The sequence below is a fragment of the Haematobia irritans genome, chromosome 1 (assembly GCF_050003625.1).
Source record: "Haematobia irritans isolate KBUSLIRL chromosome 1, ASM5000362v1, whole genome shotgun sequence".
NCBI lineage: Eukaryota > Metazoa > Arthropoda > Insecta > Diptera > Muscidae > Haematobia > Haematobia irritans.
This window is the reverse complement of record NC_134397.1, coordinates 142487953-142503364: the sequence shown is the minus strand read 5'-3', so window position 1 is coordinate 142503364 and position 15412 is coordinate 142487953. Positions and strand designations below refer to the sequence as shown.

At 34.9% G+C, this 15412-nt stretch overlaps 2 protein-coding genes and 2 long non-coding RNA genes across 5 annotated transcripts; 2 read left to right on the top strand and 2 right to left on the bottom strand.

Moving 5' to 3' along the window:
- Positions 1-12: 12 nt before the first annotated feature.
- LOC142221935 (protein HGH1 homolog) lies at positions 13-7809 on the bottom strand. The gene is made up of 5 exons (XM_075291822.1): positions 7650-7809; positions 3005-3192; positions 2433-2936; positions 294-511; positions 13-223 (listed from the first exon to the last, which is right to left on the bottom strand). Exons 1-5 carry the CDS (start codon positions 7732-7734, stop codon positions 115-117), a joined length of 1104 nt encoding a protein of 367 aa, XP_075147937.1. The 5' UTR covers positions 7735-7809; the 3' UTR covers positions 13-114.
- Positions 7810-7954: 145 nt separating this feature from the next.
- On the top strand, positions 7955-8754 carry LOC142221936 (uncharacterized). The gene is made up of 3 exons (XR_012718229.1): positions 7955-8071; positions 8376-8450; positions 8511-8754. It is a non-coding gene; the product is annotated as an uncharacterized LOC142221936 (long non-coding RNA).
- Positions 8755-10001: 1247 nt separating this feature from the next.
- On the bottom strand, positions 10002-14102 carry btz (CASC3 exon junction complex subunit). Of its 2 annotated transcripts, none has more exons than XM_075291809.1 (3): positions 13951-14102; positions 13685-13887; positions 10002-13630 (listed from the first exon to the last, which is right to left on the bottom strand). In XM_075291809.1, exons 2-3 carry the CDS (start codon positions 13803-13805, stop codon positions 10992-10994), a joined length of 2760 nt encoding a protein of 919 aa, XP_075147924.1. In that variant the 5' UTR covers positions 13806-13887; positions 13951-14102; the 3' UTR covers positions 10002-10991. The 2 variants fall into 2 exon arrangements, with proteins under 2 accessions (XP_075147924.1, XP_075147925.1); XM_075291810.1 differs by having other exon boundaries at positions 10002-13612.
- A 737-nt stretch (positions 14103-14839) lies between these two features.
- On the top strand, positions 14840-15223 carry LOC142242634 (uncharacterized). Its single transcript, XR_012724157.1, has 2 exons — positions 14840-14952; positions 15010-15223. It is a non-coding gene; the product is annotated as an uncharacterized LOC142242634 (long non-coding RNA).
- Positions 15224-15412: the final 189 nt, after the last annotated feature.

Genomic DNA, 15412 nt, shown 5'->3' with positions numbered 1-15412 from the left:
AACAATGTCAAACACATCATGTAACTTTTTTGTATTTTTATAGAATAAAAAGTTTTTCCAGAAAAAATTTAATTGTTTCTTCACTTAACTATTGTATCTATTGGTAGTAATGACTTATAACAGATCCTTGAGATATTCTTCATCTTCTTTGACGAATTTTTCTGCAATATCTTCAGGTACATCAACTTGTTTGTAGTTGTCCAAACCGATTTCTTCTTCTTTCCTACAAATAAGATAACATTTAATTGAATCCACATACATATGCATGTAAATATACATTCAATTTTACTTACTTTATTAAAATGTCAACGACATTTTCACAGGCCAGAAGACATTCTTTGTCTTTTCCAATATTTGCTTCCCATTTATGATATTCTCTTAAAATTTCGTAAACTCCTTTAGATCTTAGATGTTCCCTTGATCTTTTACGAGAACACAATTGCAGCAATGATTCCAACAGCATTTTTCTCAAATCTGGATCTTCCTCTCTTGTTTTAGTGTCTGGCAAATACTGGAGCGTTTGAAAATTATTGTTTGCGAATCATGCTATTTATTGTTTTAAATTTAGTTTTTATATTAAATAATAAAGGCCATAGCAATTTCGAGTTAGAGTTAAGACCAGAACTCTGCTCAGTTTTCGCAGTTACTTTTGTGAAAAAAATATTTCAAAGCAAATAATTTTACTCATGTCCTGTTCCTGGGGTTTTTCTATTTTTTTTTTTAAGATCGTTTCGTTTGTACCATAGACCCATAGACTTTCAAAAATATGTATTTTTAAATTTTTGGTCTGAAACTTCATTAAAATTTTAAAAATGTTATTACATTTTCCTTGGTACATATTCGTGCCTGTTCTGGTGCCTACATGTATTGTTTTCGTGAGGTGTCACACTTAAGAGGTGTTCTGGACTACACTTCACACCATCACAGACCTGAAAAATTTACACAAACGTTTTGTTGTGGACCAAGTGTACAGGTATCGTATGCAATGTTAGAACATTTTTAACACAAATAAATAAAAGGTTCCGAAACTTTAATGTTTTTATATATTTTCTAAAATTTGACTGGTGTATATGTGCAAGGCATTGTTTTTACTTTTTATTCCACTGTATTTTTACAGGCAAATTCGGTTTAGTTCATAGTTTCTATCTGCAAATAAAATACATTTCAGAATATGCTTTTTACATTTTTCGATCAGAAGTCCGAGAAACAGAGTTTTTACGTGTGAGCCAGAACAACTAACTTTTTATGAGGTGTGAAGAATGTGTGTTGTACAGTGCGGTGAGACCCAGAACAGGCATGATTATACACATTCGACTCCTTCTCGAAAGCGGTGACTTGCCATTCGAAATAGAAGAACCAAAATCAATTTTCTTTCGTTTTAAATACGAAAAAAAAAATCCACAAGTGATTGACTCTTCTCTTATTACTATGTTCAACTCAATGACAAAGGACCTCCTTTTTATAGTCAAGACCGAACGGCGTTTTCACATTATCACTTATGGACGACATGAAACACTCTAAAAATGTCACCAGCATTACTGAGAGGACATAATCCATTCGTGGAAAACTTTTTGGTGTTTGGTTGAAACACACCATGCGAAGGTCGTTTCCAAATAGATTTTAACAAAATTTAGCAGAAATGTGTATTTTTTTTAAATTACGTTATATTTTGTAGGTTTTATAAGGATTCTGGTCAAGTAATTAAACGCGATTTTTATATTAACGAATTTTTGCATTATTTTGAACACCATCGTTATCCGCCCTCCCGGAAACCACATTTCCACACCACAAGAGGGAATAAAGTAACAAGCTCGCCACTGAAATTGAATACAAACATTTTCCAGCGTAAAGTGTTTAAACTGTTAACTCACGTGCCCACCGAAGAGCTTATACTATCAGGCAAGATTCGATGTAGTGAGAATATAAAAGTCGTGATTTTGTCCTTCGATTTTTCAAAATTCGAATTTTTGGCTACTTCAAAACTCGAACTTTTTATATTTTGTACAAATCAACCTTTCACTTCCGTGATTACTGATAAGTTTATCTTTGGTGTATCCAACTTTTCAACAACCAAAATGGTGATATCAATGTGCATAATAAACATGAGTATCGGTCAAACTAATACTGTAACAGATACGAAATTGTAATGAATGGGATTTCCTTTCAATCATTAATAAGATCCATGTAAAACACTAGCAATTTTGCCTGTGCTCCATAAATAAAAATGTAGTATAAACATACTGTCGGTGCTGGCATGAAAAGATTCCATCACATTCTCCTTTCTACAGGGATGAATCCTATACTTTGTGGTCAACTTATTTACTGCTAGTCATTACACCATATTATAGAGCCAAATTGTGTTTATAGTCAAACTTCAATACAACATTAAAAAAAAAAATAGTTTCTATAGTAATAGAAATATTTAATCTTACTTGCAATTCTATGGGAAACATATCATTTTCCTCGTCACTAAACTCTTCTGGTCCACAAAGAGGATACAAAATTGCATACAGTATATCATCTGTATCTCGTAGTATTATGTCATGGTAGACGGGATCAAAGCAAATATTTTTTAAAATACCAATTGTTCCACCTCTTCGCACAATTGAATCCTCATACGAGGCGAATGGTAGTATTTTATCCAAAAGATTATGTTTGTTAAGACAAATTAATTCACGTCCTCTAGTTGTTTGCGTTAAGTTGCAAAATATTGGTCCAAGATAATGAAGTTTATTCTTTTTTGTGTTATAATCGATTTTGGCAAAAGCCTTTGCCATTTGAAGCAAGCTTTTAGGATTAGCTTCCAATTCATCGAGTATATTGTAAGCCAATGATTCTACTCTGGATAAATTACTTAAAACCATGGTCCAAGCATCTGCATATTCAGCGTTTTCATCGGTAATTATTTCAAGTGCTTTTGAAATAAGGCTAAATTTCTAAAAAAAAAAGTTAACAAACAATAATGGAAATTCTCAGAAATTTAAAAATTGGTGATAATTTTTACCGGATGCAATTCTTTCGCTGTTTCGTATATCTTTCGGGCACCATTTTCATCAGCTGATAAATTTATCAGACACAAGACAGCATCTTTAGCCACTACGGAATTTTCATCCTTTGTTAAATTAAAAAGGGCTATAATAATATCGTCTAGCGATAGTATTGCAGCTTTGCCATCGTCCGACCCAGTAAGCCCTAAAAGACAAGATAGTTCAAATTTACTAGAAAAGAAAAAACCCAGAGATTGCATTCGTGAAGTAAACATGATTTAAATATACTCAGATAAAAAAAACATAAATGTGGGTATTGAGTACGAGTTTAGCCGTTAAATTCAAAAATAAATAAGTAAGAAAAGTATAAAATTATACGTCTTTGACGCAAATTTGAATATAACTTGATGGGGAATAGTCCAACGCAAGTTTTTATGAAATGTATATTCTTTAAAATGGATTATTACAGAAAAGTAATCGTGAACAAGTAAAGTCTAAAGTCGGGCGGGCCGACTATATTATACGCTGCACCACTTTGTAGATCTAAATTTTCGATACCATATCACATCCGTCAAATGTGTTGGGTGCTATATATAAAAGTGTGTCCCAAATACATACATTTAAATATCACTCGATTTGGACAGAATTTGATAGACTTTTACAAAATCTATAGACTCAAAATTTAAGTTGGCTAATGCACTAGGGTGGAACACAATTTTATTAAAAAAATATGGAAAACATTTCATTCATTCATTCATACTTTATTTGTAATTTCAAAGCCCCATGGCCAATTATAACAAAATTACACAGACTACAATACAGTCTACTAAAAAATACACAAATTCAAAACATTTAAATCTGAAGCAATTTTAAGGAAACTTCGCAACACTTTATTTATGAGTTATCGCTCGATATATATGTATTAGAAGTTTAGGAAAATTAGAGTCATTTTTACAACTTTTCGACTAAGCAGTGGCGATTTAACAAGGAAAATGTTGGTATTTTGACCATTTTTGTCGAAATCAGGAAAACATATATATGGGAGCTATATTAAAATCTGAACCGATTTCAATCAAATAACACACATGACTATATTACTAATTGTACTCCTAGTGCAAAATTTCAACCAAATTGGGCCAAAACTCTGGCTTCTGGGGCCATATAAGTCCATATCGGGCGAAAAATATATATGGAAGCTATATCTAAATCTGAACCGATTTCAATCAAATTTGGCACACATGACTATACTACCAATTGTACTCCTTGTGCAAAATTTCAAGCAAAACGGGATCAAACTCTGGCTTCTGGGCCCATATAAGTGCATATCGGGCGAAAATATATATGGGAGCTATATCTAAATCTGAATCGATTTCAACCAAATTTGGCACGCATAGCTACAATGCTAAATCTACTCCCTGTGCAAAATTTCAACCAAATTGGGCCAAAACTCTGGCTTTGAGGACCATATTAGTCCATATCGGGCGAGAGATATATATGGGAGCTATATATAAATCTGAACCGATTTCAATCAAATTTTGCACACATGACTAAGTGTTATGTTTGTACAAAATTTCAAGCAAATCGGTATAAAACTCTGGCTGCTGGGTCCATATTAGTGCATATCGGGCGAAAGATATATATGGGAGCTATATCTAAATCTGAACCGATTTCTTCCAAAATCAATAGGGTTCTATTCTGACCCAAAATAGGAACATGTGCCAAATTTGAATGCGATTGAACTTAAATTGCGACCTAGACTTTGATCACAAAAATGTGTTCACAGACAGACGGACATGGTTATATCGACTCAGGGACCCACCCGGAGCATTATTGTTAAAGACACCATGTGTCTATCTCGTCTCCTTCTGGGTGTTACAAACATATGCACTAACTTATAATACCCTGTTCCACAGTGTGGCGCAGCGTATAAAAATTGTGGTTTTAGCGGCTTAACTCGAATTTAATAACCACCTTAAAATCGAAAAAAAATTAAAGTTGACTAAAATTATGGCAAATGATCCAAAACAACAATTGAAAAAGTTTATTTTCTTTAAAATTATTAATGAAAATTACTTAATACCGGCCTTAATGCAATAACATTTTTTCTACTTTTTTCAAATGAGGGAAAATAAATCTGTACATGAAAAAACGTCTCAGCGCCACCTATATGAGAAAAAAGAATTAGATATGAAAGCAAACAATTAGCGTTACAAACCCCCTTAGAAATTGCTAAAAATTGGCCAAACGGGAAGTGATGGAAACCCCATTTTAAAAAAAGGTACACAAAAAAGATATCTTTCAATTGGTATGAACACCTTTCACCAAAAATCATCTGATTCGCTGCATTTTTCATATGGCCATAGTGGACACTTTTGGCTCGTGAAGAACCTCCCCCTATCATTGTAAGTCATTTATTGAGAATCCAGATATGATGGAGGATTAAAGGATATATGATTCACATATAAATTTGGATTGCCATTTTATTCCGTGTGTGCATGGTGGACACATTTGTCCCCATAAGCGTAGGAAGGCCTCTGGGGAGGGGGCTTAGACCCCCCCAGAAAAATTTTACCCCCCCCCCCCCAGAATTTGAAACTCTGTTTATGATTTTCCATTTTTCAATAAATGTCAATAGTTTTTTTAATTTTTATAACAATTAAACAAGTATATACAATCGCACAAAGTTCCGCTAAAGAATTTCATGAACAATCGAATTACTTGGGTTGTGGTAGTAGTTGTCGATGGCAATGTTTGAAGTCAGATATTTATGAAATAAAGCTGTGGTTGACCTTTTGAGTGATTTGGTTTAGTCAATTTAATTAAAAAAATAGTAATTGATATTAAAACTATTCTTTCATAAATTAATATCTTAATAATGCTGCGAAAAAGCGTCGCCAAAAAAGTAGTGAAAATGTCTGTTTTTGGGTCTAGAAGTGGTGCAAAATTGGCGGAGAAGCAATTAATGCAATATGAGCTTGTCATAGGACAAATGTCCACCGTTTCAACAGCCGTTGAATTTGAATTTGCATCCTTCTTATGGTGAGATTAAATGTGAATTAAAAAATTTTGTGATATTTTCCCAAATAAATAATTTTTTATTGTTTTTATGATTTTTATTGCATTCTGACGCTTGTTTGAAACGTTTTTCCTCGAATAATATCCAAAATTATCGATTTTTCTATAATGGATTTAGCAGTTTTATGGCAATATTTGAATAATTTGTACCAATTTATTTATTCTTACTCTTTTTTTAAACTATTTGAAAGAAAACAAAAAATTACACATTAAAATATGAAAAAATGAAGTAAAACAACTTCCTGTGTAGTTAAAATAATTGAGGACATTTTTGGAAGTGCTTTTAAAGTTGTGCCTTTAGAACAACTCACAATTTTTTTGCTGGGAAAAGTGTGGAACTACTTTTAGTTGCTTCATTATAAATTAATTGCCGATTTATTTTGATGTCTAATTTTTTATTCAATTTTATGAAATAAAACATTAATTGAACCTATAAGTTCAGTCTATAAATTTTTAGCTAGGGGGGCTATAGCCCCCCCTAGGAAAATTGTCTAGCTACGCTAATGTTTGTCCCGCACATTGTTGTACGTCATATATTGATAATGCCAAACCCATTTTGCAATATCCAATTTTATCATCGGATAGATGAATAAAAGATCTATTTTTCACATAAAAATTTGGAAGTCCATTTTTTCATTTGGACATAGTGAACACATTTTTCTCGAAGAGGCTCTCCGCCACATTTTCTGATATTGAGAAACCCAAACACATTTCGTATCCATTCTTATCATCGGATAGATGACTAAAAGATATACATCTGGATGCCCATTTTGTCCAATTGACCACAGTGTAATCGTATATAAATCTTTTTTTTACAAAAAGGTGGCGATGAAAGGAATATTCTTAATGGATCGAAAATGACTTTTACATTCATCTTGTAGGCAGTCTCGCCAATTCTAGGTGCTATAGAAATGTAAGTAATGGGGATGTGGCTCCCACGGTCGGAAGGGGAGGGATAGTGGGGGGACCGTTCGAAACAATTAGGGAATTATAATCGCACTAATAACCCAAAGGATGGAAATGGATCAACCCCGGAATGGGGGAGGATTAGTCCCTGGTGATTCTGGTTCAGTCCCAGTATTAGTCGAAACGTTTGGTCAAAAAGAAAAAAAAAAAACATGTCGCGGACTCATTCCAAAGGACATGCCCGATAGGAGCATGTCCTATAGAACAACCTCTTAATAATCTGGTTCATTTTGAGCATCCAAAACAAACCAAAAAGACAAAAATTTTGGAATATGTTGAACAAGGGATTAATCAAATAATTGTACTTCAGTAAGTATGTAGATTTACGACTTATTTTCACTTGATATTCCCGTGTGGAACAAAAACACACTTAGCACATCTTTCCGGTAAATCGATTTAACTTTCCGACTTGAGACCTGCGAAAGCACGAAGTTGCCTTGATGGCTACTACCCAGTCAGGATAGTATTCTAAAAATGAACGTAATTAAATAGAGTTCAAGTATTTGCTGTCATAGCTAGTACTTTTGTTAACTTCATTTAATAATGAAGTTTGTTATAATATAAAATATATTTCCCTTGTCTTTTGCAATTTTCACATCACAATTTCATAACACAACTTACCCAATATATGTGTTAAAGCTACTGATTTTAAATCCAAACGTTGATTTGGTTGGAGAAATTGTGTGAATTCCGCCAAACTTTCCATTATAAATAAATATTATTGTACAAAACGCCACTAAACATGAAACTTCTCCAATTTTGTTTACATGCTTTGTGAGATTACCAGCTGTTCTTTCAACACGTGTAAAATACTATTTGTATTCAACTGTGCTCACCTAAATTAGAACGGGTTCAGTGCGTACATTAAAATACCGTTATTTCATATGATTTAAAATATGAAGAATTCGACTTTAACTTACTTTATCCAAGGTTATACGGAGGTTCTAATGAATGATTTGTTTAGTGAAAAAAATATTAACCTTCATTTTCGAACTCAGCAGAATATAAAGGTCGGCACAAAATTTCGATTTATCGCTTTAAAGGTGAGTAGTATGTTCGGATTTTCCACCAAAACACTAAATTGAATATGAAGACGATTATAGACGGTATAGATTGCGAAATATTTTATATTTCTAAATTGATTCAAAAATGTAACCTTGAAAACAAGCTGGTTTTCAGCTTGAAAACTGAACATAGTACTTACATTAAAATAATAATGTTTCACTGTTACTTTTCTCTAATAATTCATTTTATAATAAAATGTTCGTTGATTCCTTTTTGTGTTGGCGTCTTATCCGACGATCGTTTCCGTTAGCCAATTTCAAAAATTTCTTATGCCCATTTCAGAGAGTTGCTCCGTGTGGCGGAGAACGTCCTTTGTCTTTAGGATAAGCAGGCTGTTTCCGATTTCCTTAAATCAAGGTTTGCCAAAAATATATCATAATCAGTCTACACTCTAATTTTTTCATTGATTTTTTATAGTTCTAAAACACAAAATATCGGAAATAACATCCAATTCAGATTTATTCGAAATGGCTATTTTAAGCACGAATTATGACCTTGAAACGGTGGACAAAGACATCCCACGCTGTAGGAATGTGGCTTTGCGGTAGTTTACCCCCAACCTTATGAAGCGCCGTCGACACTTCGGTATTTTTTAGTAGCATATGTTACTTATTCTCTAAAATGCCCTCATGCGCAAAAATCCACAAGAATAAGATCCGGAGGTTTGGGTAGCCTTTTTTAGTCATTCTTGATTGACCCGTGCTGAGTTCTGTTGGAATGTCCATTATATGCAGCCGAAATGTTTGACTGCCCAGGGCTTCAATACTGTCTTTAGCACATTGAATTTGACCGGCGGCTGCGCTTGAGTTCTGGCCGCCAATCGAATTTATTTATTTATTTTATTTATTTATTATTCATTCACATACTACAAGATATACAAAATCTTTTAAATTACAGTATGTGATTAATGTTGGTACAATTTACAATTTCGAATCATTTAAAGTTACAATTACAAATCAACAATTATAATTAATGTGTATATTTTCAGCCGACATCTTTGGCAAGTAGAAGTAAGCGCGCAATAGGCCACAAATACTTTTATAAACTTGTAAACAATAAAAATGAACTGTCACTGGAATAATTTTTTTCCGCTATCAGACAAGCCGTTTACAAATGATATCAACCTGATATTGGTTGCAATACATTCAGCCACCCTGCATGACCTAAATTTTGGTCATAGCACCATTTCTCTCAATAATAAACCAAATTTTAAACGAAATTCTCCCAAATACAAACAAATGTTTGTGGCCGTTTTAAAATCGATCTATTTATTATTATTTCTTTACTTTTTAATTCAAAACATTTATGTGTTTTATTAATTGTTTAATTCAAAAAATTCTTGTTTCAAGTATTTACGAGACGTTTTACTTCATGTACATATAAATATGAGCGTTATAGTTTAATTATGTTTTTTTTTATTCTCGTATTTTCAGATATACTAAAAGCTACTTTTATGGTATATATATATATTTTTTCAATTAGTGTTTTCTAAATACAAACGCAATAGCACAGCTTTAATGATAATAATAATAAAAAAGAGAAAACAAAATATTTATATAGTTGCTTGTGAGTTTTAAAACAAAAGATATTTGTTTATATAGAAGTAAAAAAAAAGAGAAAATTAATGTTAATTAAAAGGAATAACTACAAACGAACTAATCATACATTAAATGAAAAAATAGTTCAATACCCAGTGTTCTTGTTTACGAATTCGCAAAATTCTCCCCAACTTTTTTTTATTATTATTATCTTTATTTGTAACTTCTTTCGTCCGTTCCGATACAAAAAAATTTATTTGGAAGATTTTCAGACCTCAGGGCTAGTGTCATTCGATTTCGACAATTTAAAATTTTTGATTTTACGATCTCGTAAACCAGAACATGGTGAAATGTTAGCTAAAAAAAGAAATTTCAAAAATAATAAATATATTTGTTTTTACGATATCATAAATATTAAACATAATGTAATTTTATATGTTTTCGATATAGGGTTTTATGACATATGTGTGTGTTAAAAAATACGCAGGACAATTTACAGCAAAAGCAGCAGCCTTGAAGATACAAAATTTATGGAAGTGTAGTTAGGGATAAATAGTTTTGATAATCGGGTAGAGAATATTACACAATTTTGAATTGCGATCGGTATTAAATTCGTTTTTAAATAAAAAAAAAGAAAATATCCAACAACTTTTTAGCTCAATCAAGGTTAGTAATATCTGATTGGGTTTACATGTGGCACATTTAATATTAAATGTTCCAGAGAAATAATTATGACTAAAGTATTATTCATAAAGAAGAATGTTAATGGAAGAGAATTATGGCTTATGAATTTGTAAAACAAGAGCGATTTTTTAAACAAAGCTTTGATAATATTAAAATTTTAATAATTCGAAACAAAACAGTTGGTCATATACAAGTGCAAGCAAACACATGTGTAGCTTGCTTATCGACGGGTCTATCGCAATCCATTTGATTTTGCTACAACATTGATGTAGTACTATATATTTTACTGAATATAATCAACTTATCGCCAAACTACACCTAAATCAATAAAATAAGAGATGGTATCAATGTTAGTATATGTATTAGTGTACATACGCATATATAGGTATATATGTATGTAAAATATTTTGTTTCAGTTTTAAGTTCATGCATTCTTTTTTAAAATTTTCAGTTCATTTTTTTTTAGTTTTTGCTTCTAGTAAAATTTACGTTTGTTATTACTTAATATGTTTACGTTGTTGCCGTTATTATTGTTCATATGATGATGTTGATGCTGTGGTGTTGGTTGCTGTTGGTGCATCGTTTGCTGTGTTGGTGGTTGTTGTGTCTGATGATGGTGATGATGATGGTGTTGCTGATTATATTGTGTATTATAATAGTAACGTTTCTTTTGTTCTCATTCTTGTGTTGATATTGGATTATTGTTACTGACTTCAGTTGTGGTCACATCGCTTGTGATCTTTTCGCTGGTGGCTTGATTTGCAGTATTACTACTACTATCTGTTGCGGAAGCCAGATTTGGAGTAGCATTCAAATTTTCTGTTGTCGATGAAGATGATGATGACGACAATACTGTTGTCGTTTCATTAGGTATTGCTTTATTGTTAGCTGATGGAGTTACTGCTGCATTGGGGGGAGGTTGAAAAGCTGGTCTCTGGACAAACATGTTATCAATGATATGATCTATGTTTTCAGCACTACCAATGGGCGCCGATACAGTCTGATTAGATTTGGATTCGTCTTTAGAGTCATTAGATTTTTGTTGTCCAGTAACTGGCTTATTTTTCTCCGATGGTGGCAGTATGGGTATAGCATTAGTCGGCCTTCTTTGGGGCAAAGATACGGGTCGGCTACTGGCTTGTGTTGGTGGCGGTACAAAGTACGTTGTGCCGCCAACGGTATTGTAATTTTGGTAATTTGCTGCCGATGTGGCAGCAGGGTTGGTTTGTGGCACAACACCAACATTTGGAGCACCTCCAAATGCCGATGCTGGAGCAGCCGCTTGCTGTGGAGTTGTTGCTGCATTAGCAAAAGCCATTGCGGCTGCATTTTGTTGTTGGGCAATATAATTTGGAGCTGTCTGTTGGGCGGCATATCCTGCTTGTGTAGCCTGAGCCGCTGTGGCTGCGGTATAGGCATCCGGTGCTACATAGTATGCCGCTGATGGGGCAGCTCCTGGATATGTGCCTGGTGGTTGTGTCTGTGGACCGGCAGGTGCATAGGCTGGCTGTTTGGGAACATTCGGTTGTTGGGACACTTGTAATGCTTGCATTTGCGCTTGCATATTTTCTTGATGATACATCATGAGATTCGCTTGAATCATGGCCTGCTCAACCGGATTCAGCATTGCAGGTGGAGCTGTTGTTTGTTGTTGCATATGCATTTGTTGGAATTGTTGGTTATCTGCAATATGTTGAGCTTCGTGTTGAGAACGTCTTAGACTTGAATAGCGTTTTGGAGGTCCTCTTTGTTCCTGTGGCTGAGATGGATTTATCGCTTGAGGGGGTGCTGCAGCCATCATCATATTGTTCGGTTGTTGGTGCTGTATTATCTGCTGTTGCTGTTGATTTTGTGAAGCTAAAGCGTGCATTTGAACACTTCCGACATGACTTGGATCATTACGATTTTGTACCTGCTGAAGACGCTGGGATAAGTTCGAGCTTGGCATTTGCGGTGCCTTGGCTTGCAATGGTAGATTTTGCTGCCGATTCATTGAATGGTTTAGATTAGATTGTTGTTGTTGCTGTGCTTGTTGATTTGTCTGCTGGGCAGCAGGAGCTGTTTGCGACAATGACTGTGTCGTTTGTTGATGCCCCTGATCAAAGTTCTTCTTTTTATTGTTATAGCTATCATTATGTGGCATTGCTGACTGATTTTGTTGTTTGCCTACACTACCTGATGGACTCTTGTTGTTTTGTTGGTTTTGACCTTGATATTGACTCTGATTTGGTTGACGGTGAGCCTCTAAGCGATTACTCAAATTGCTACTTGTCGCTCCTTGATTGGAAGATGCTGTAGAGCTTTGATGTGATGGACGATTCTTCTGTTTAAATTCCATTGCAGCCTGTCTACCCGCTGTGGCTTGGTTTTGGCGATTGAAATTCGATTTTGTTTTCGGATTCTTATGCCCGCCGCCATCTCCTCTCTCTCTCCGATCATTGTAATCATCCTGATAATTACTTCTTGATGTTCCGCTTCTATCTGATCGCTCCGATCTTCCCTCTCTTCTACGACGTTCCATACGATTTTCCTTTTCTTCTTGTGTGCGACCTGAGGATCGCTTTGGTTTATTTGGGTTCTCGTTCAGAGCAGGGAAGTCGGAGGGCTTTGGAGGTTTACGTTCTTTATTGTTTGTCTTCAAGTATGCACTTTCGTCTTCCCAATTTCGGTTATACTTGCTTGGACCTCTGCCGTAGCGACGTCTTCTACGTGCTTTAGGTGGAGCATCTTCATTTCGGATATCGTAACCATATGCAGAAACCAGCTCTGTTCTGGATTTAGGCGCTTGTTCGGAAGGATCAAAGCGATCATGTGACCATCGATCAACACCTGATGCGGGTTGCCACTTTTTCATTGTCTTTGAAGCTGATGATATAGTTGTTGCCGTAGCCGACTTTGTTCCTGGGGCATTCGCTGCTGTTCCACCATTTGCAATTGCTTGACCTTCAACATCTTCTGGACCTTCCACCTCGATGCATTCACCGTCTGCTTCAGCGGTACGATCGTCATGTTCATAGAAAGTGCCTCTCTTTGGAATATACTGTGGATTACTGCGATCTTCATCTACCTTCTTTTGGGCCTCTGCGTCGATTTTTTCTTGAGGAGTAATATCATCCTCAACACCCTCGTCGTCTTCTTCGTCATCTTCATCATCAGTTTCTGACAAGTCGTCCTCGTCATCATCATCTGTTAAACTGTCGTCCATATCATCTTCATCGTCATCATACTCCTCGCCCCCTTCCAAATCACTGGCGGTATCATATTCCGAGTCATGAGGATGAGAATTGCTGGATTTTTCTTGTGTGGGGGAAGTACCTGTATTATTAGAATCTACGTTATTGTCTGTATGCACCCCACCCTGATTCTTACCATTTGTTCCCAGAGATCCCGAGTTAGGTCCACTAGGAGGACCATTGGCTTTTGTGACTGTTACGGGCGCCGCTGCAGTTGGAGCCGCAGCAGTTTGTGAGACATTTTCTACATCGGCCATTACTTCGCTTTTCCTTCGATTTTTCAACTATTCACGAGTATGTCACACGGCTTCTTATTTTTTCTCACCAAAAACTTTTATTCTATTAACGAAAGTTTTCAACGCTGAATTTAGGCAATCAAAAAAATATATTTTGCATAATTACCGTCTGTCTATAAATACAATCGCGTTAAATTATTTTAACGGCCACCTTTTTGCTTATTTGGTGAAAATTAGGTGTTTTCTCACAACGCAATCAAATCACAAAAAAAAATAGAAAGTGATAGTGTTGGCATATTAGTGGTTACCCAGTCCCATTATTATTAGTACAACTTAATGCGACGTTTACACGACTCGAATTGTAATAGAACGTTTAGATAATGTGTCGGTATTAAAAGGGTATACCCTGTCACTATGTTGTTGAATCCCCACCAAGTCGATAAACAAAACTCATGGGGAAAACGTCGTAATGCGCTTTACAGACTATCAGTTATTCCGGACGGAATGTCGGTGTTTGTAAAGAATCTTAAGGGCACCTTATACGGTCGGATAAACCCTGCGACACAACACATTGCGGCGACAAATCCGCTAGTATAAGGTCATGTTCGTGTGTTGCGGGGACGTGTTGGCATAAAATCAAAACAACTATGATTTTTTCGGGTTGGGAGGCACAAATCTTCACGTGTAAGGGGATGTTCACCAAACATTAGCATTATTTTCATAATTAAACCAAGCATTTCTGCAATAAAATTAATGAGGGATCGCTAATTCAGCTTGGATTTTTTATTGTTTCTTCCATTTTTATTAAAAAATGGCTTTACACCTAACTTTTCGTCCATCTTCATTGTTCGTGTAGTGTGAGGGTAAAACTTGAACGAACACACAACAAATAGGCGAACCTCTGTCCCCTGCCAGCATTTCAAAGTTCCATTTCATCCTCATCGCTACCACAGACTCGTAAATGTCACCACAACCATCGCGAACTGTGATGGGGGAAGCATATCAAAAAGTACAAAATGTACATGAAAGTATTTTGCCATCACTACTGTTAGAAGAGCCATTTTATTTTTTGTGAAACGCCAAGCGCAACCAGCTTGTTATATTTTAATTAAATAAAAACGAAAATAAAGTTCTGAAAACATAGATTATACGCTTAAAATTGTGAAAGGTATATTGGTGAACAATTTGGTGATTTTCCAAATGGAATAAAGTGATTGTTTTTCAGATATTTTACAGACACGCTGCCTCCATGGAATAAAAACACTGGTTGATAGACGCAGCAACATGTAACTCGCTACTTGTAACTCAACATCATCATTAATGTCAAAAATTATGTTAAATGTAATGTGATAGTGGTATAAATGTTATATTTTTAAGAATTTGTAAATGTTTAATCAAATTAATGAATATCTAAACAAACGTGTTTTACTCGACCACAATGATTCTTTTACAACTATCTTAAAATGCACTTTTTCTGATTGTTTGGAGGGTCCCTTATAGGCGTCGTTCTAAATTGATCTATAAAGGCACCTGATAATTGCACTCATGCGAAACATTTTTGTAGTAACTTGGCGTGGTACAACTTCTCAATAGTGACGGCGCTTTTCCGACGAGTTTTTGATGTCGTA

What these genes read in the sequence shown, in the direction of transcription:
- LOC142221935 (XM_075291822.1), bottom strand. Translation starts at nt 7,734, where the DNA reads ATGGAAAGTTTGGCGGAATTCACACAATTTCTCCAACCAAATCAACGT. An exon ending in TGTTTCCCATAGAATTGCAA is followed by an intron (nt 512 to 2,432) that starts GTAAGATTAAAT and finishes CAAACGCTCCAG; the next exon opens with TATTTGCCAGACACTAAAAC. An exon ending in GTCGTTGACATTTTAATAAA is followed by an intron (nt 224 to 293) that starts GTAAGTAAAATT and finishes TCTTATTTGTAG; the next exon opens with GAAAGAAGAAGAAATCGGTT.
- btz (XM_075291809.1), bottom strand. Translation starts at nt 13,805, where the DNA reads ATGGCCGATGTAGAAAATGTCTCACAAACTGCTGCGGCTCCAACTGCA. An exon ending in GGGATCTCTGGGAACAAATG is followed by an intron (nt 13,631 to 13,684) that starts GTAAGAATCAGG and finishes CTAATAATACAG; the next exon opens with GTACTTCCCCCACACAAGAA.